Genomic DNA, 21,369 nt, shown 5'->3' on the forward strand with positions numbered 1-21,369 from the left:
TTCCCTGATTGATAGGTTTTTTATTAGTGATTTAATTTCAGAATTCATTATTGATCTGTTCAGGGTTTGAATTTCTTCCTGATTCAATCTTGGGATGTTGTGTGTTCATAAGAATTTAACTATATTCTCTAGATTTTCCAGTTTGTGTGCATAGGGTGTTCAAAATTATCTCTCTGGAGCTTTTGTTTTCTGTGGGATTAGTTGTAATTGCACCTTTGTTGTTTCTGATTGTGCTTATTTGAATTTTTTTCTTTGTTAATCTAGCTAGTGGTCTATCAGTCGTGTTTATCCTTTTGAAGAATCAGCTTTTTGTTTTGTTGATTGTTTGGTTTTTGGATCTCAGTTTCATTTAGTCCTACTCTGATTTTATTTCTTTTATTCTCTTAGCTTTGGGATTCGTTTGTTGTTGGTTTTTCTAGTTCCTTTAGATGTGATATTACATTGTTAATTTGAAATCTTTCTGTCTCTTAATATATGAATTTAATGGTACAAACTTTCCGCTTAACACTGCTTTTGCTGTATTCTATATATTTTGTTAGGTTGTGTCTCTGTTCTCATTTATTTCAAAGGATATTTTGATTTCTCACTGAATTTCATTGTTTATCCAAAAGTTATTCAGGAGCAAGTTGTTTAGTTTCTAGTAATTGTGTGGTTTTGAGGGTTCCTCTTGGTGTTGATACCTGTTTTTATCCCATTGTGGTCTGAGAATGTGCTTGGTATGATTTCCATTCTTTCGAATTTATTGAGACTTGATTTATGGCCCAGCATAAGGTTGATCTTAGAGTATGTTCTGTGTGCAAATGAGAAAAATGTATTTTCTGTGGTTGTTGGGTAGAGTATTCCGTAGATATCTGTTAGGTCCCATTGGTCAAGTGAGAAATTAACACTTGTCCAGAATTTCTGTGCATGTTTTCTGCTTCAGTAATCTGTTTAATGCTGTCAGTGGGATGTTGAAGTCTCCCACTGTTATTGTGTGGCTGTATACATCTTTTCCTAGATTTAGATGTATTTGTTTTATGAATCTAGGTGCTCCAATTTTAGTTGCATGTATATTTAGGATAGTTAAATCTTCTTACTGAATTGAACCCTTTATCATTATAAAATGACCTTCTTCGTCTTTTCTTACTGTCGGTTTAAAGTCTGTTTTATCTGATGCAAGAATAGTGACCCCCTACTCTTTTTTGTTTTCCATTTATGTGATTATTTAAAATTAAAGAGACATGCATTCATGAAAAAAATAAACAAAATGACTGCAGACACAAAAAGGACAACCTATTTGTTGCTGTTGTTTGAAGACACACAGTATTCTATATGGACCTATTGTGCTTATATAATGGTGGAACTCTGTTTTAAAATCGGTCATGTATATCTTTCCCACTTCATCTCTTTCACCTTAAAAATCAATCATATATGGTCTTGCCCACTTCATCTACCTTTTAGTTCTTTATCAATGGATAGAGGGGAGGATGTGGAGTTTAATCCACTGTAACTCTAGACTCCTGAGAAAGTCTAACCTTATCCCAAAAGAAAAATCTTGTGCTCTTCCTGTTCTTCAGACATTTAGTTTTTTTAAATGATATTTTGGAGAAATAGACAGTGGACCCATAGGAGCCTGAAAAGTATTATTTTAAAATGTTAGAATTCTGTGACAAATTCAAGGAGGTTTGGCTTATGTAGAAGCCTTCGACATAAATACTAGAGACTGGCCAGGAAACTTTCGAGGTGCTGTTATTTATCAATAAATCAGGAAGTTTTGGTCTTTTGGAGAAAGATGGGCAAATAGTGTTTTGTTTTAGCTGTCAGATCCAGCAATATTTGAAAATAATTTATCATGACAGCATCAACTTTTCAAGTATCAAAACTGGTTTTTATTCACAAATAAAATCATAGTCACCCTTAATTAAATTAAGGAGGGAAATTTTATCTCAGGTACATAGTAAACATTTGGTGAAATTTAATATCATCTTCTGATTAAATAAGTAATATCTTCAGTAACTAGAATAATAGGGGACTTATTTTATCTGAGTATGTATCAACCATCTGTAACAACTATTGAATTATTTAATGGTGAAATACTTAAATTTTCCCCGCTTGAGATTGGGAATGAGACAGTTGATGCCTGGTATCACCACTTCTGTTCAATGTGAGTAGGTCCTAGTCAGTGCAATAGACCAGAACAAAAAAAAAGGAAAGAAGGAAGCTATCATTCACAAATTATTTTATATACATAGAAAATTCAAAATAACTTACAGAAAATTTATGGTAAATTAATCATCACTGTATACAAGGTCAGTATTCAAAAATTAATTGTATACCAATAAATAGAACATGAACGTATTATGATGATGCCACTAAAAATAAAAGTATCAAATCGCCAGGAATAAATCTGACTTGATGTGTAAGACTTCTAAATTAACACTGTAAAGAAATAATGAAAAAAACTTGAGTATCATAATGTATTCATTGATTATGAGACTAATGTTAGTCTGTCCTAACTGATCTATGAATTAAATTCAATTTCAGTTAAAATATCAAATACGAGCAGATGTGTATGTGTCAGAGAGTGGGGAGAGAATGGGAAGGGAGAACTTTCAAACTGATTTTAAAACGTATATGGAAAAGCATGTAGCCAAGCTGGATTTTATGATATATTATAAAGCTATAATCATTTGAAACATTATATAATTGGTACAGTGAGAAACAGAGATCAGTTGGTCCAGAAACAGACCTGCATATATACGTATTCACTCCATGTACAGTAAAGATGACACGGGAGTGTGACAGAGGAAGGATGATGTTTTAATGAATGTTACTGGGTCTGTGGGGAAAAATTAATCTTGATTTTCTCTCTTACACCATGTGCAAAAATTGGTTCTGGAAGAATTGTAGATCTAAATATGAGGGTAAAATAATGAACCTTTTTTTTTTTTTTTAAATAATCAAACTTCTATTAGAAAACTTTAGAGAATACTATCACAACTTTGGAAGGGGGGAAAATCTTAAACAGGATATAGAAAGCACTGTTCATAATGGAAAAATTGATAATTTGGGTCACATTATCGTTCAGACCTTTTGTTCATTAAAGACACCATCAAGAGGGTGAAAAACCAGCCTAACAGATATGTACAGAATTGCTACAAATCTGTTAAAAGACAGGCTAGTAGAAAAAATGGGCCGAGTGCTTGAATAGACACTTCACACAAACACAAAAAGTATATCTAAATGGTTAGACGAATGAAAAGATATTCCGCTTAATTAGCCATCAGGAAAATTACATAAAATTGTAATCTTGATGCCCCTTGTATATACCCTGGAATGGCTAAAATGAAAAAGATGGGGTACAAAGTACCCGCAAGGATGCGGAACAGTTGGAACTCTCATACTGCTGGCAAGTCTGTAAATTGGTGCCTCCACTTTGGTAATCTGTGGAGGCTGAACATACGCAAACTCTATGACCTGTGATTTCCACTCCTAGCTATATGCCCTGTATAATTGCATATATATTTTCACTAAAGGATAAGAATATTAAAGCAGCCTTGTTAGTAGTAACCAAAAACTGGGGAACCAACCCAGATTTCCATCAAGAATCTACACAATGAATCAATTGTGGTATATGAATGGAATGAATATTGGACCCACATTGTGGGTAAATCTTAAAAGCATAACATTGACTAATAAGACATAAAAGAATATACGCTATATAATTCCATGTGAAGTTCATAAGGCAAAATTATATGTTAGAAATCAGGATAGTGATCATTGATGGAGAAGGGGGTGGAGGTGCTTCTGCAGTGTCGCTAATGTTCCCTCTTTATTGGGATATGAATTACACAGGTGTGTTCACTTTGAGTAAATTCTTCAAACAGCATCTACAGTTTGTAAACTTTTCTGTACATCTATTAAAGTTCAATAAGTTTACTTTTTAAATATAGTGAGGGTACCTTTTGTGTACTTTGTATATGCTTCAAATTTTCCTTGATAAAAAGGTAATTAAAAGAGAAAACTAATTTATGATACTAGAAACCTGGACAGTGCTTATTTTTTGAGAAGTTAGACCTTCTGATGGGGTGAGACTTCAAGAGGCACTTAGGAAATGCTCATAATGTTCTATTTCTTGATTATGAGTGCTGGTTACATGAGTTGATGGACTTTGTGGAAATTTAATGAGCTATGATTATGATTTATTTACTTTTCTCTATGACTGTTACACTCTAGTAAAAAGTTTGCTTAAAATAAGAAAGTAGTGATGAAAGAAATAATAGGAAGGGTTAGATGAAATAAAATTTGCTAAATATTGGTAATTATTGAAGCTGGGTGATAGGTAAATGAGGGATTTTCATGTCTTCTCTACTTTTGTGTATGTTTGAAAAGATCCATAATGATAATTAAGATAAACTATAGGAATAGAAAGCAGACAGTTTGTTCCTGGAGGAGGATGACAGAGGAGAAGAAGAAAGGAAATACAGAGAATGAAAGGAAATTTTGTGGTTTAAGATAAATTTATTGTCTTGATTGTGATGATGCTTTCAAAACTAACCCAGTAGTCAAATAGTGCACAAAACAAAAACAAAAAACCCCAGAAAACTTAGGTTCAACTCATTCCAGCTGCTGTTATCTACCTGGAAGAAGGAAGACCAGACACTGGCAACCACTTAATACTTGCTAAATGAGTCAGTGGCTGGGGTGCTATTTGGTGTTTTATTGGTCTGCATTTTTTTTAACTGTAGAAAATTTTGAGCATCAGTTTCTTACAAGTAAGCTACAGATTATTTAAAATAACAGTGTACATGTAATCAGAGGTCTGCACTCAGGGCTGCTCTGAGATAAGTTATCTTAGATGAATAAGGCACTGAAGCAGCTTTTCTGGAGATAAAAGGCAGCCAGCCAGGGTTCATTCCCAGGCTTGGTTTATTAGCATCATGACCTTGGGCAAAACTCTCATCACCTGGTGAGGATAATTTATTCCTCTCCCTAGCCTCAGCAAGGTATAATTGACAAATAGAAATTATATGTATTTAAGATATCCAATGTGTTTTGATGTATGTATACATTGTGAAGTGATTGCCACAATCAGACTAATTAACATAACCATCACTTCTCATAACGATCTTTTGTGTGTGTGGTAAGAACACTTAAGATTTACACTCAGCAATTCCATGTGTACAAATTATTACTATAGGCCCCATGCTATATATTACATCTTACAACGGAAAGTTTCTAACCTTTAACCAAAATCCTCCCATTTCCCTTTACCCTAGCTCCTGGTGACTACTATTCTGCTCTGTTTTTTGAGTTCTGTCTCTTTCTATAAGTAGGATCACAAGTGTTTGTCTCTCTGTGTCTGGCTTATTTCAACAAATATAATGTCCTCCAGATTCATCCACATTATCACAAATAACAGGCTTTCCTTTTTTAAGCTAATATGCACATGTACACACACACACACACACACACACACACACACACACACACACAGATTTTCTTTATCCATGCATCGGTTGACAGACACTTGGGTTATGTTTGTATCCTGGCTATTGTGAATAATGCTGCAGTGATACCTGAATGTGGGAGTTCAGATACCTCTTCAAGACAGTGGTTTCAGTTCCTTTGGATATATACCCAGAAATTAAATTACTGGATCATATGTTAGTTCTATTTTTAGTTTTTTTTTTTTGTTTTGTTTTGTTTTTTTATGAGGGAACTCTGTATTGCTTTCCCGAATGGCTCTACCAGTTTACAGTCCCAGCAACAGTGTGCAGTGGTTTCTTTTCTTCACATCTTCACCAACACTTGTTATCATTTGACTTTTTGATAAAAGCCATCCTAACAGGTATTAGATGACATCTCATGCTTCTGACTTGCATTTCCTTGATAATCTGTGATGTTGAGTACATTTTCATATGCCTGTTGGAAAAATGTGTGTCTTCTTTAGAAAAATGTATATTCAGGTCCTTTGCCATTTTAAATTAGGCTATTTATGGGTTTATTGCTATTGAGTTGTATGAGTTTTGGACATATTTTGGGTATTAGCTTCTTGATAGATATATGGCTTGCAAACATTTTTTCCCCATTCTGTGGTTATCTTTTCATTTTGTTGAGCATATTGAAACTTTTTAGTTTGTTGTAGTCCTACTCATTTATTTTTGCTTTGTTTGCTTATGGTTTTGTTATCAAATCTAAAAAAAATCATTACCAAGACTTACGTCAAGGAGCTTTCCCCCTATGCTTTCTTCAAGGATATTTACGGTTTCAGGTCTTACTTTTTTGAGTTGATTTTTGTGTATGATGTAAAAGAATAGAGTTGTGCTTTAAAATCAATAAGATTTTAAACCTTAAAGACAGAAATAAGACAGGTATTCTAGATTGAAATGCAATTTACACCTGCGTTTTTAGATGATACTTTAAGAAATAGAGCACTTGTAGCAGAATACTTCGTGTTCCTGGAACCTGTAGTGCTTGTTTATTCTCTTCAGATAGTTAATTGACAGCCAACTCCAGAAAAGTTAGCTGCTGAATTTGTTACTAATTCTGATTCTCTTGATTCTTTGCATAAAAGTGGTGTTAATGCTCTGTGCTCAAATTAGAGCACTTAAACCATATTTCTGAAATACAGTGTACATGAAATTAAAGTGTAAGTTGCAGCTAGTATAAAAAAAATCATTTTATTGTGACAGAATAATAGTGACATTGTATGGGTGGGCAAAAAGCCAAAGGACCCTGATTAGGAAAATGATTTTAGTCATGAAAAAGTATGCTTTCTGAGACAATCGTTCTTCATCTTTTATATCCTAGTTTATTTTTTTTTAACAGGAGAAGGCTGATGTGCATTTTTACAGTTGTGAAGAGTAAGCTGATGACAGGCTTTCTTTCTTTTAAGGGGATTCAATATAGAGTTATCTGATTTGATTAGCCCAGTGTATGGGCTTAAGGTAGCCTTAACTGTTGAGCTCTTATTATAGGGCACTTGTTTTCAAGAGGTAGTTGGACATTGGGGGATTTACATCAAGTTCAGAAATAGATATAACTAATTTAAAATGTTAGAAGTCAGGATACTTTTTACTAAACATTGTTTTTTAAAATCTGTTGTACATTTTGGGATTCTAACTCAAAATGTTTTTGGTAGGAATTCACTGATACCTACATACCCAGCCATTTTACTAATTTTACATATGTCATATTTAGATAGTATTTGCAATAACTATTGCTTTAATTTAGGTTTTGTACTACCTAGGTGACATCAATGGAACATCAGTTATTTCATGTTAATATGTTTTGATTCTAGTACCAGTTGTGTACTGCTTGTATAACTGGCTGATAGAAAAATGAGATGTGGAAGTGGTCGTAAATGTGTGGTGTTCAGCTGATTTTGGAATTAGGACAGTGTTTGGTTTGGTTTGTATTTTTCATATATGTCTCCTAATTCAACTGTCACATCTTTTAAGTTGTTCATAGGACTTCCTTAGGATGTTGCTCTTACTGAAGTTAATTTATCAGTTTTCACTGATGGCTGCCTCATAAGTAGAAGCTTAAGACCTAATCTATGAAAGCCATGAAACAGTTTCCCTCAGCTGGTCATGGTGGCTCACACCTGTAATCCCACCGCTTTGGGAGGCCAAGACAGGTGGATCACATGAGGTCAGGAGTTTGAGACCAGTCTGGAAAACATGGTGAAACCCTGTCTCTACTTAAAAAAAAAAAAAAAAAAAAAATAACCTGGCCTAGCGGTGCGTGCCTGTTATACCAGCTACTTGGGAGGCTGAGGCATAAGAATGACTTGAACCCAGGAAGCAGAGGTTGTAGTGAGCTGAAAGTGCGCCATTGCTCTCTAGCCTGGGTGACAGAGTGATACTCTGTCTCACAAAAAAAAAAAAAAAAAAAGTTTTCCTCCTCTCATTTGCTGTTTGATCCTAAGGAACTTGAGAAATAGACTACTTTAGATATTACAGTGTGTATAAATGTATAATTTCATAGCTCTGCAAAAGAAAACCTAGAAAAAAGAAAACATTTTTTACTTTCTTTCGGGGTGGGGGGCGGAGATAGTGACCCTAATCTGTTATTTTATAAGATGAGCAAACATTGCCAATGTTTCTTAGGTTTGAAATGCAGAATTTGAAGTTTCTCACAGCTCTCCATTCTAGGGGGAAAAAATTCTATACTAGAAAGGTGTTATTTAAAAAGCTTGCTACCCTGAAAAAAAGTACTTCTTTCATTAGTTATCTTAATGCCTTTGAGGAGTTTTTTTTGTTATGTTTTTTGTTTTCATATCTTTGTGTTAGTGTGGCAGCTTCTCAGTTTTTATATTCTGCTTCATTGGTTGTAACTTAGTCTCAGATTTCATATAAGATGTAATTTCCTGCATAGTATATGTGTTCCACTTAGCCTGGTAAATGATCTTTCTAACCTCCTGGAAGGACTGTATGCCAAAGATATTCTGATATTCTGTAAGGTTTTAAGCAAAATTATTGGGTATGTGGTTATTAGTCCATGAATTTATAGTAATTGTTGTTGTTTTACCCTTTCTCAAGTTGATTGTTCAGCTTACGGGTATTTTCATTCAGAATATATAGCCCAGACACTGGATTATAATTATAATCAGTATGTAAGTATGATAGTAATGATTTGTTATCAACCTCTCATTACCATCCTTAATAGCTAATGTTTTTTGAGCTGTCATACTACTGTGCTAGCCTTCATTCTTAAATTACTACTTCACATTAGTTAACTCGTTTAACATTTGGCTCTGAGGTATATTCTATTAATATTTCCATTTTGCAGATGAGAATATAAAGTCCTAGAATTTTAAAGACATGCTTATTTTCTCACAGTAAGAAATGCTGAGACCCTCTCATCTAGCTATAGAACCTGTACTCTTAAGTACTATTTTATATTGTATCACATAATAGTACATGACCTTTTTGGTTAGTATAATATTTATGATGCTTGTAAATTTTATTGTCTACCCTTTGTAATAACTTACTAAATATGGATATTTCCTTGTGTTGTCAAGTATGTATCACTGTGCCATGTGAACTTTGTCATAGTCTCATCATCAGTATTTTTGACCCAGATTTTATAAAGACTCTTTATTATTAAAACAATTTCCACATACATTCTGATAATACAACAATGAGTACTATTTTTTGAGTATTAAATGCTTTACATTTGTTCTCATAACAAAGAATTGATTTGGATAAGTTTTATAGAAAAATTTTAGCAGAAAATGATTATAGAGGTAAGAAAAAAGCATGGCAGTTTAGGAATCAAAAGAAAGTCACTTTGGTTAGAGCTCAGAAAGCGGAGCAGGGAATTGTGAAGAAAGGTCAGACACAAGAAAGGTAGAGGCCCGATGAATAGAGGACCCTGTTTTAACTTTCATTCCTAAAACTTTCATTCCTAAAAAGGCCATCAGTTGCTTTAAACATGATCAGATTTACTTAAATAATAGAGTCTGGCTGTAATGTGGAGTTAGAAGAAGATAATAGATCCCAGAGAGACTACTCATTAGGGGGATATTATGTAATAGGCCAGACCACAGGATGATGGCATCTTGACTGCTGGTGATGACAGTGGGAAGTAGAGAGAAAGGAACAGATGTGCTAGGTTTTTATTAGGCAGAATCGGTAGGGGCTGTCAGTTTGAATATGGAGAGAGGATAAACAAAAAGTTGTCGTTTTCGCACAGTTTAGGGTGGAGAGGAGTGCCATTTATGCTGTAAGCTACAAGTTGAAAATTGTATTACAGGTATTGATCGACTTAACGACCTATGCAACTTACGACCATTCGACTTTATGACCACAATCGCTAGCCACAACTGCTCCGCGTCTGGCAGCGCAAACGTTGCCCAGCTGGGCGTAGGACAGTGCGGACCAGCTTCTGGCAGTACTACCATCTCCACGTGCACCATTTCAACTGTACATGTAGCCTACTCAACTTACGACCAAATCGTGTTACGACCGTTCTGCGGTCCCGACCATGGTCGTAAGTCGAGCACTAGCTGTAGTTCATTCTCACATTGCTATCAGAACATACCCAAGACTGGTAATTTATAAGGAAAAGAGGATTAATTGACTCACGGTTCCACATGGCGGGGGAGGCCTCAGGAAACTTGCAATCATGGCGGAAGGGGAAGAGGCAAATCTTACATGGCAGGTGAGAGAAAGCGAGCAAGAGCAGGGAAAAATGCCCTGGAAAGCCATCACGTCTCATGAGAACTCACTATCAGCAGAATGGCATGAGGGAAAATGCCCCCATGATCCAATCACCTCTCACCTGGTCCCTTCGTTGACACATGGGGATTGTGGGGATTACAATTTGAGATAAAATTTGGGTGGGGAACAGAACCAAACCATGTCCAAGTTCCTAAGTTTATTGTGGGATATGATGTATTTGAGATCCTTATTACAGAAGTGGATATATTGTATAGGCAGTTTGGGTATGTGGTTCTGGAGCTCAGATTTGAGAGTAATAAAAATTATGGATAGATGGGCTTCCCTTCATGCCAAAGAGGAAACTATAGAATGAGATAAGCAGAAAGCTTGTTTGGAAGAACTAAAACATTTAACATTTGGAAGGAAGAGGGTGAGCTGCAAAGACCAAGAAGGAGCAGTCAGAAAGGTTGAAGGAGTATGGATGTTGTAGATGCCAAGGGAAAAGTGAGTTTCAAGAAAATGGGACCACTTTTATTGAATGCTGTTGATAGGACTAGCAAGATTTCTGGGCCAAGTGAGATGCCTCATGCTGTAATCCCAGCACTTTGGGAGGCCGAGGTGGGTGGATCACTTGAGGTCAGGAGTTCGAGACCAGCCTAACCAACATGGTGAAACCTTGTCTCTACTAATAATACAGAACTTATCTGGGCCTGCTGGTGCATACCTATAATCCTAGCTACTCAGGAGGATGAGGCAGGAGAATCATTTAAACCCAGGAGGCAGAGGTTGCAATGAGCTGAGATTACACCATTGCACTCCAGCCTGGGAGACAAGCGAAACACCATCTTAAAAAAAAAAAAGATTTCTGAAGAGACTTTGTTGTATTGGTGACCTGAATGTGATTTGCAAGAACCATTTTGATAGGGTGGGTCATTGCAGCAACTAGATGGAATGGTTTAAGAGGGAGAGGAAGGTTTGCAGTTGCCAAAAATCAGATTAATTGTCAAATAATAGTGAGCTAGATTATACATAAATCTTATGTCTTTATAACTCTGTAATATATAGTTTACCCTAACAGCTATCTATTATGGTAAACATTTTTATCTATAAACAGCTGATGGTGTGCAGTGTCAGAATTACCAAGGAGAAACATCACAGTGGGGTAAACAGTCTCACTGGATAACTGTTAGAAGAGAAACTTTAGGGCCCTTGGATAGGGGAAAATTACCATTTGAGGGACACCTTGAGATTGTTTTTTCCTTACTATGGTATTGCTTTCATGGATGTAAAATACATTTAAAACTCCTTGGTACTTCACAGGTAAGCAGGTAAGTTTTTTGTGTCAATCTTCAAATTACTCAAGGGCAGTATAGATTTGTCTTTCTTTTCCAATAGGGAGGCTTTAGCCTTCAAGGGGAAGAATGATAAAGGGACTTTCTTCACAAGGGAATTTTTCATTTAAGTGTTTTTATTTTTCCCAGGAAAAATGGATATCAGTCATTTATATTTTTATTTCAAGAATCAAGTAACAGACCAGGCGTGGTAGTTCGTGTCTGTAATCACAGTACTTTGGGAGGCTGAGGTGGGGAGGATCACCTGAGGCCAAGAGTTCGAGACCAGCCTGGACAATGTAACAAGACCCTGTCTCTATTAAAAAAAATTTTTTTTTTTTAATTAGCTGGGCATGGTGGTACATGCCTGTGGTCCTAGCTACTTGGGAGGCTGAAGTGGGGGAGGATCACTTGTGCCCATGAGTTCACATCTGTGGTGAGCTATGATTGTTTCACTCCACTCCAGACTGGGTGACAGAGTTTAAAAAAAAAAAAAAAAAAATCTCATAAAAGAATTGGAAACACCGAAGTACACACATCAGGAATAAGATATAGAGCCCATTATCACTACCACTTTTTAATTGAGAATAGTAGACAAGAAAAATAAGTTAAATATTTTTGGTAAGCAATATGATCATAAACTTGGAAAACCCAAGAGGTTCAACTGAAAAATTACTGCAAACAAGCAGATTAATTAAAATAGCAGAAAATCATCTCCTTTTTAGAGACGTGTGCGCGCACGCGTGCGCGCGCGCGCACACACACACGGAATAGAAGGTATAACAGAAGAAAACTCTCTTTTCATAATATCAACCAAATGGCAAAATGCATAGGAATGAATTTAAGAAGATGTTAACATAAACATTTCAGAGAACTCTCCTCCGTCTCTCCGATTCTAGATAAGCTAATTCTGAAATTTATTTGGAAAGTGGCCCAGCAAGACAAATGAGAAGAATGCAGAAAAAGCAATGAGGAAGATTAGCCTTACCAAACAATAGGGATATGATAAAGGCTTATGAATTAAAACATTTTGGTTCTGGCTTATGAACAGTCACACTAGCGGAACAGATTAGCAGGTCTAGGGATAGACCCATGGAACTTAATTAGTGTATGTTTATGATAAAGGAGTGGTAAGAAATGTTGATCAGGAAAAGCTGAACTTTTCAATAAATGGTGCTGGGGAAACTGGATAGCCATCTGAAAAAACAAAAGTTTTATCAATACCTCACATTCTGCCTCAAGATGAACTCCAAATATATGAGAGTTTTTTTGTTTTGCTTTTACTTTTGGAGACAGAGTCTCACTCTTTTGTCCAGGTTAGAGTGCATTGGGCCATCTCGGCTCACTGCAACCTCCACCCCACTGGGTTCAAGTGATTCTCCTGCCTCAGCCTCCCAAGTAGCTGGGATTACAGGTGTGTGCCACCACGCCTGGCTCATTTTTGTATTTTTAGTAGAGACTGGAGATTCCGTCATGTTGGTCAGGCTGGTTTCAAACTCTTGACCTCAGGTGATCCACCCTCCTCAGTCTCCCAAAGTACTGGGATTACAGGTATGAGCCACAGCACCCAGCCATATGAGAGATTTAATATAAAAAATGAAACTTATAGTTTAAACTTACGTGTCTGAAAATATGAGCAGATTGGAGTGGAGAAGTCTTCTCTAAATAACACTCAAAATCCAATATCCATTAAAGAAAAGATTGTTAAATTTAACTACATGAAAAGAAAGCCTCTACAAGCAAACACTCTACCCTTACCATTCAAGGGCAGGAGAAAGGGCAGGGAAAAAAATCCTGAATCTCATTATAGACAAAAGACCAACCTTATTAATAAAGCTCTTATTAAGTCATCAAACAAAAGACCTGCAACTACAAAAAAAAGTAGGTGGAAGATATGAGCAGACTTTGCAGAAAATGAAATATAAGACGACTCCACCTCCTACTGAGATAATGTTTTTTTCACCTATTAGGTATGTAGTCATCAGAAAGTTTGATGACATAGTGGGTTATAGGGAGACAGTAACTCATCCATGGCTGGTGTGGGAGTATAAATCCATAGCATCTCCTATGGACACCAGTTTGATAATATATTTCAGAATCATAAATATATGTTTTATTTGTCCAGAAATTCTATTTCTGGGTGTTTATTCCACAAACATACCTGCACATATCTGAATTAATATATTTACAAGGTTATCCATTTCAAAGTCATAATAGCAAATGCTTGGAAGTAATAGAGGATTGGTTAAATAAGTTGTAGGATGCCTTTCCATCAGTGAAAAATAAATAACATCAGCTGTCAGAAAGAATGAGCTAATTCTCTTTCTACTGCTAAGATCTCCAAGATACATTGTTAACGGAAGAAAAAAAAAGACAAGAACAGTGTATTAAATATGCTATCTTTATAAAAGAATGAGGGAAAAGTAGAAAAGAGACTGTGTATTCATTTTTGCTTATTTTGTATTGAGAAACCTGGCCAGGTGCATGCCTATAATCCCAGCTACTCAGGAGATGGGAATATCACTTGAGCCCCTGAATTCAAGACCAGCCTAGGCAATCTAGTGAGACCTTGTCTTTAAAAAAGAAAAAAAAAAAAAAAAAAGAAACTCTGGAAAGAAACTGGCACAAACATATGTAGTTGCATATGTGGGGGCAAAGATAGGAAAACATTTTCCTGTATACTTTTTTTAAGTGTTTTGATTTTTTTTTTTTGAACTCTGTAAATACATTCCCTAATCCATAAATAAACAGGGATCCTTAAGTGGCAAAACTTAAATTTTGAAAGTTTTTCTAGAATGGCTAGTTTTAAAAGGAAGAAATGGAGACAAGTATAAAAATGGGAGGGAGGAAAAAGTATATGAAGAAAGATGGTACAGTGAAAAAGGAAGGAAATATGTACTAAAGGAGAGCAAAAGACAGGAATAAAAATGAGAACCAATAAAAAAAAAATAAATGACCATGGCAGTGAATTTATGTCTGCATTAATCTTTGGCTGAGTTAGCCATCATAATTTTTCTATTTAGTTGGAAGGAGGATTGTTTTTAGCAACAAAAGAACATTTGTACAAATCTCTTTTAAGGCATTAATGTTTCTAGTTTTGTTTTGGTTGTTGTGTTTTTTGTAAGGCATTAATGTTTCTAGTTTTGTTTTGGTTGTTGTGTTTTTTTGTTTTGTTTTGTTTTTTTACAGACAGGACCTTGTTTTTGTCACCCAGGGTGGAATGCAGTGGCAAAATCACAGCTCACTGCAGCCTCAACCTCCCAGACTGAAGTGATCCTGCTGCCTTCACCTCTGAGTAGCTGGGTGCCACCACACCCTGCTAATTAAAAAAATTTTTTTTTGTAGAAACAGGGTCTACTGTATCACTCAGGCTGGTCTTGAACTCCTAGACTCAAGTGATCCTCCTGCCTGACCCTCTCCAAGTGCTGGGATCAGTGGCGTGAGGCACCATACCTGGTTGACTTTTTTGTTAAAGGAAATGTTGTAGTGTTGCTTTTAGTTAAATAAACTGTTAATCTTGGATCATCTATTAATACGTAGCAAGTGATTTAAATATGGATTTTCTCCAGTTTACATATGTATGTATGTATGTATGTATTCAGAGACGCTGTGTCAAGGGTGTTTTGCCATTTGGCTAGCCTGGTCTCGAACTCTTGGCTTCAAGTGATCTGCCTGCCTCATCCTCCCAAAGTGCAGGGATTACAGATGTGAGGCACTGCACCCAGCTTTCTCCATTTTATTTTTAATTAATTTTGAGTTCCTTGAGGGAAAAAAATAACTTCTCAGTCACTTTGCGTAGTATCAGTTGGGTCATCATGCATATTTAAAAATAACTTTATTGAGATATGATTCACAATGTCGTTGCGAAGGCTATTGTGATAGCATACATTACCCATGTAAAATGTATAATTAAGTAGTTTTTAGTATGTTCACAGAGTTGTACAACTATCACCACTACTTGGTTTTTAGAATATTTTTATCACCCCCAAAAGAAAACTCATACCTGTTAGTAGTCACTCCTCATTCTCCACTCCCTTCCAGCCCTGGTTAACCATTAATCACTTTCTGTCACTGTGGATTTGCCTATTTGGGGGCATGTTTGTAGCTTGTACTTTATTTATTTTTATAGTTGAGTAATATTCTATATATGGATATGTCACATTTTCATTCATTTATTGGTTGAGGGACATTTGGGCTGTTTCCTCTTTTGGCTATTGCGAATAATGCTGCTATGAATATTTGTGCATGAGTTTTTGTGTGAACTTACATTTTTAGTTCTCTTGGGTTTGTGCTTAGGAGTGAAATTCCTGGGTCATATTTAACATTTTCCTGGTCTGCCAAACTGTTTTCCAAAGCATTTAACACCATTTTACAGTTCTACCAGCCATGTATGAGGGTTTCAGTTCTCTACATCTATGCTTTTGTTATTGTCTTTTTAAAATTATTATTTTAGGCCGGGCGCGGTGGCTCAAGCCTGTAATCCCAGCACTTTGGGAGGCCGAGGTGGGTGGATCACGAGGTCAAGAGATCGAGACCATTCCGGTCAACATAGTGAAACCCCGTCTCTACTAAAAATACAGAAAATTAGCAGGGCATGGTTATGCGTGCCTGTAATCCCAGCTACTCAGGAGGCTGAGGCAGGAGAATTGCCTGAACCTAGGAGGCGGAGGTTGCGGTGAGCCGAGATCGCGCCATTGCACTCCAGCCTGGGTAACAAGAGCAAAACTCTGTCTCCAAAAAATATATATATATATAAAAATATAAATATAAATAAATAAATAAATATATATATATATATATATATATATATATATATATATATATATATAATTTTAGCCATCCTTGTGGGTGTGAAGTGGTAAAATCAAGTGAAATCATTGTGTTTTTGATTTATATTTCCCTAATGATCATGATGGTGAGCATCTTTTCATGTACTGATTGGTTATTTGTTTATTTTCTTTGGAGAAATGCCCATTCAGATCCGTTGCCTTCTTAAATTAGTTGTCTGTGTCCCGTTGAAGAGTTGTAAGAGTTCTCTTTATATTATGGTACACGTTCCATATCTGATGCATGATTTGTAAATATTTTATTCCATTCCGTGAAGTTTATCTTCACTTTTTAAAAACCATACCATGAAGTTTATTATTTTAATAATGTTTATGGGTACAATTCAGTGGCATTAAGGATATGTATAATGTTGTGTAACCAAATAGAAACTCTACCCATTAAGCAATAACCCTCCTTTCTTCTCTTCTCCGGTTCTGATAACCACTGTTCTACTTTCTGTCACTCTGAATTTTCCTATTCTAGATACCTCATATAATCAGAATCATTCCACGTTTTTCCTTTTGTATCTGACTTCTTAGGTTTAGCATAATGTCTTCAAGATTCACTCATGTGGTATAGTATGTATCATAATTTCATTTTTCTAGGTGAATAATACTTCATTCTTTGTGTATGTCACATATTTCTGTCCATCTGTCGATGGACACTTGGGTTACTTCTACCTTTTGTCTATTTTGAATAATTCTGTGATCAGTGTTGGCATACAAGCATCTGTTTGAGTCCATGTTTTCAATTCTTAAAAGATACGTACCTAGGAATGGAATTGCTGGGTCATGGGATAATTGTGTTAAACTTTTTGAGGAAGTGCCAGCCTCTTCCTCAGTCCCAGCAGCAGACATATTTCCTGAATATCTTTAATTATTTCTTTCTTTCTTTAGACAGTTTCACTCTGTTGCCCAGGCTAGTGTGCAGTGGTGTGATCTCGGCTCACTGCAGTCTCTGCCTACCAGGTTCAAGAGATTCTCCTGCCTCGGCCTCTTGAGTAGCTGGGATTACAGGAGTGCACCACCATGCCTGACTAATTTTTGTATTTTTAGTAGAGATGGGATTTTACCACGTTGGCTAGACTGGTGTTGAACTCCTGACCTCAAGTGATTCACCCACCTTGGCCTCCCAAAGTGTTGGGATTACAGGCGTGAGCCACAGTTCCTGGCCTGTCTTTTCATTTTTTTTTTTAAATTAGTGTCCTTTGAAGCAAGAAAGGTTTTAATTTTGATTAAGTCCAGTTTATTTATTTTTTTGTTTGGTTACTTGTGCTTTTGGTTTTATCTAGGAAACCATTGCCTAACCAAGTTTGCAAAGATTTATTCCTCTCTTCTAATATTTTTATAGTTTTAGTTCTCCCATTTAAGCCTCTGATCCATTTTCAGTTAACTTTTGTTTCTGAGGTGAGAAGTGTGAGAGTTTGGGGAGTCTAATATCATTCATTTGTATGTGGGTATTATATTTGTTGAAAAGACTATTCTTTCCCAATTGCCTTGGCACCTTTTTAGAAAATCAGTTGACCATAAATGTAAGGATTTACTTTTGTACTCTGAATTTTATTCCTTGATATGTTGTCCTTAAGCTATTACCACATTATCTTGGTTATTGTGGCTTTGTAGTAAATTTTGAAATCTGGAAATATGAGTCCTCCTGCTTGGTTCTTCTTTTTCAAGATAGTTTTGGCTCTTTTAGATGCAAATTTTAAGATTAGGTTGTTAATTTCTGCTTTGAATCTGTAGATCAGTTTGAGGAATTTTGCCATCTTAACAATATTAAGTCTTCCAGTCCACAAATATGCAGAATGAATTGAATTGTAATCAGTTTACTAACTTTTCTCTTTCATACTTTCTCACTTTGGATGAAAAACTAACTTCTCACTTTAATGAGCTCTATCATCTGCATTCTTTTTTTAATGTAATTTTTTTGAGATAGGGTCTCACTTTGTCACCCAGGTTGGAGTGCAGTGGCTCGAACTTGACTCTCTGCAGCCTTCACCTCCCAGGCTCAAACGATCCTTTCACCTCAGCCTCCCAAGTAGCTGGAACCACAGGCACATACCACCACACCTGGCTAAATTTTGTATTTTTAGTAGAAACGGAGTTTCCCCATGTTGCCCAGGCTGGTCTTGCATTCCTGAGCTCAAGCTATCCACCCACCACAGCCTCCCAGAGTGCTGGGATTACAGGTGTGAGCCACTGCACCCAGCCTTACACACTCTATTGCAAAATTTGCACGTGTTCTTTCTATCCCTGTCTAACAGTGTTACCTGAAATTTCCTTCCCTTCCCATCTTCATTTCTCTGGATTTTGTTCGATTGTGCACCATTTCAGTGGTATTTAGTATTGATAACCAATTTCTCTTCTTCACTGGTTCCTCTGCTTTCAGTCAATTCTCTGTTCTAAACAGTACTTATTCTGGAATGGATTGCCTCTCATTTCCCATCTCCATCTTCTCATTTCTTTCACTTCCAAACTTTCTTAATCAGTGATTTCCTCTCCCAGCTTTCATTGCTTTATTAATTAATGCATTCATTAAACCCTTAACCAAGTGCCTTAACTTTTCTGGCCTTCAGTATTTCCTTTCTGTAAAATGAGTGAATTGGTCTGGATTTGTTGGAGTAAGCTGTCTTTGTAGTCTCTGGTCTTTGGAACCCTTACTTGGAGCCCCAGTTTATAAAAGTGAGCTATTCTGTACTAATTTTTGCTGGTAAGCTTTGAGCCTTTTGCCACATCAGCAGCTGTCATGTGGGCCTCTGGAACTTTCAAGAGCTCAGTTCAAAAGCCACTGGAAACCCTTCAGCCCTAAAATTTGTTAACTCTACGGTAATTACTGAAGTTTCATTCCTGAAAGTTTTAAACAATTTACTTGTTGCCAAATTCTCTTCTTAGACATCATTTCTCCCGCACATCTTATAGTATCTAAGCACTTAGAGTACTGTTATTTCCCTTTCTCCCCACATTTTTTCCCCTTGGTTTTAATCTCTCTGCTACTCAGTTTAAATTTCAGCACTTCCAAGAAACCATTCCAAATCATACTAGCTCATAGTAACATTTTCCCCTTAATAATCCACTGTAGTGGTCACTATTTCTGCTATTTACTTGGCACTTAAAATTTTCACAAGGGGCCAGGCTCTGGCTCATGCCTGTAACCCCAACACTCTGGAAGGCTAAGGCAGGAAGATTGCTTGAGCCTGGGGTGTGAGACAGGCCTTGGGCAACATAGTGAGACCCCGTCTGTATAAGAAAAAAATTTTTTTTAATTGCATAAGGTACTTTGAACTACATAAGTATAATTTAGGCCTGGATTCTGACCTAAAGAAATATAATCTAGTAGAAGAATAGAGATATACGAAATAATTAAATAATTGTAATTATTTCAACTCAGTAATTTGAAATTTAAAAAAAAAAACCTCAATGGTTATTGAGTTAAAAGTAGTGAGTGCCATAGGAGAGGTGCAGATAGAATTCTGTGGAAACGTAAAGATACCTTTCACCTGGGAGAATAGAGCAGCGTATCCCAATGGAGATGGGTTGGGTCTCAAAGGGAGTATAGTATCCAAACACCCAAAGGTGGGCATTTCTGATCAAAGAGCAGCGTGAATCATGGCAAAAGTAGGAAATCATAAGATAGTAGATATTGTGGTTTGTCTGAATGGGTTACAAAGAGAAAGAATAAAATGTAAAGATGTAGAAGTATATCAGAATAGACATAGTGTTTTCTTTTGAAAATGTATCTATCTTGTTTTCCCAATTATGTTATAAAATCTGGAAACAAGTAGTGTGACTTATACTTTTAACCTCCTACAACAAGGGCTATGGGTAGAGTAGTAATATTTGGTAAAAATTTTGTTAAATGTATAAAAGGTAGAAACAGTAGTTTCTCCAACAAGCGTTATTCTAGGTAGCTTCTTGTCATGCCCTTCTGTTTACTCTTAGACTGTGGTTTTATCAGTAAAAACTATTTTAGAGCTTCATAGTAGTGGTTCTTTACAGCTTAGAAATGATTGTAGGGGCCAGTGGCACAATGAATAAAGCACCTGACAATGGATCATATGATTCTAAAAGTCATTAGGGGATTTTTTAAAATGGGGGTGAGGGCAGTTATATGTCTAATTAACAATAATCAGTTTAATTTACTCCCTAAATGACATGGGAAGTGCTGGCTTGAGTTGAGGAAAAGAATAAATATAAACAAAATTAAGACTCTAAGTTCTTTTTGTATTTTATTAAATTAGATTTTTAAAAATATTTTCAGGATTCAGATTTTATTTAACCACAAATGTTTTTAAAAAAGAAATTGAGTTAAAAAGCTGTCTCCAAGAATTGTGTTGTATTGTGCATGGGTAACTTGTTGTTTTTGGCTGTTATATAACATTTTATATGATTTAACAAAAGATTAGAAACATCAGCTAGTCTGTTCATGTTGTAAGAAATTCCTGGCACTGCTATTCTCCTTGAAAAGAGTATATTACATAACGCACATAACAAAAAGACAGGAAAATGGACTGTGCCTATATTCATCATTTTCTTTCCAATAACATATGCTAATTCTTTCCATTTTTATAAGGCAAAATATACTTGACAAATGAAATTGGAAGTTACAACTTTCGGAAGTCTTTTATTTTAAAGATTCTTATGGCAAAGCAATTTATTATTTTACAATATTTGTTTTGTTTTAAACTTTCTATATTATGTGCTAGGTGAAAAACCATTTCGCTGTGATGAATGTGGTATGAGATTCATACAAAAATATCATATGGAAAGGCATAAGAGAACTCACAGTGGAGAAAAACCTTACCAGTGTGAATACTGTTTACAGGTAAGAGAGATGGCTTGAAATTTTTCTATTGTAATTAAATTATACAATAATTATAAATTAAATTAGAAAATATTACTACTTAGAACTATTTGAGGGGCCTTCTCTTACTGATTAGATTTATAATAGAAAATTGGCTCAGTGAATTTGTTTGGAATTATGTCTGTTATTGCACTAATATATGTATTTATATTAATTGTTTTGTTTCTTTTTTTCTTTTCTTGGTTGACCAAAAATACAAATAA

At 35.7% G+C, this 21,369-nt stretch overlaps 1 protein-coding gene across 7 annotated transcripts in view; it reads left to right on the forward strand.

Annotated features, from left to right (window-relative positions):
* ZNF148 (zinc finger protein 148) overlaps positions 1-21,369 on the forward strand; it is a 146,406-nt gene that overhangs the window by 116,702 nt on the left and 8,335 nt on the right. For all 7 annotated transcript variants that reach the window (XM_003941669.4, XM_074404207.1, XM_074404202.1 and 4 more), the window contains one exon: positions 21,009-21,127. In XM_003941669.4, the coding sequence (XP_003941718.1) occupies positions 21,009-21,127 (119 nt within the window). The remainder of the gene's footprint in view (positions 1-21,008; positions 21,128-21,369) is intronic.

This window comes from Saimiri boliviensis, chromosome 8 (genome assembly GCF_048565385.1).
Source record: "Saimiri boliviensis isolate mSaiBol1 chromosome 8, mSaiBol1.pri, whole genome shotgun sequence".
Lineage (NCBI taxonomy): Eukaryota > Metazoa > Chordata > Mammalia > Primates > Cebidae > Saimiri > Saimiri boliviensis.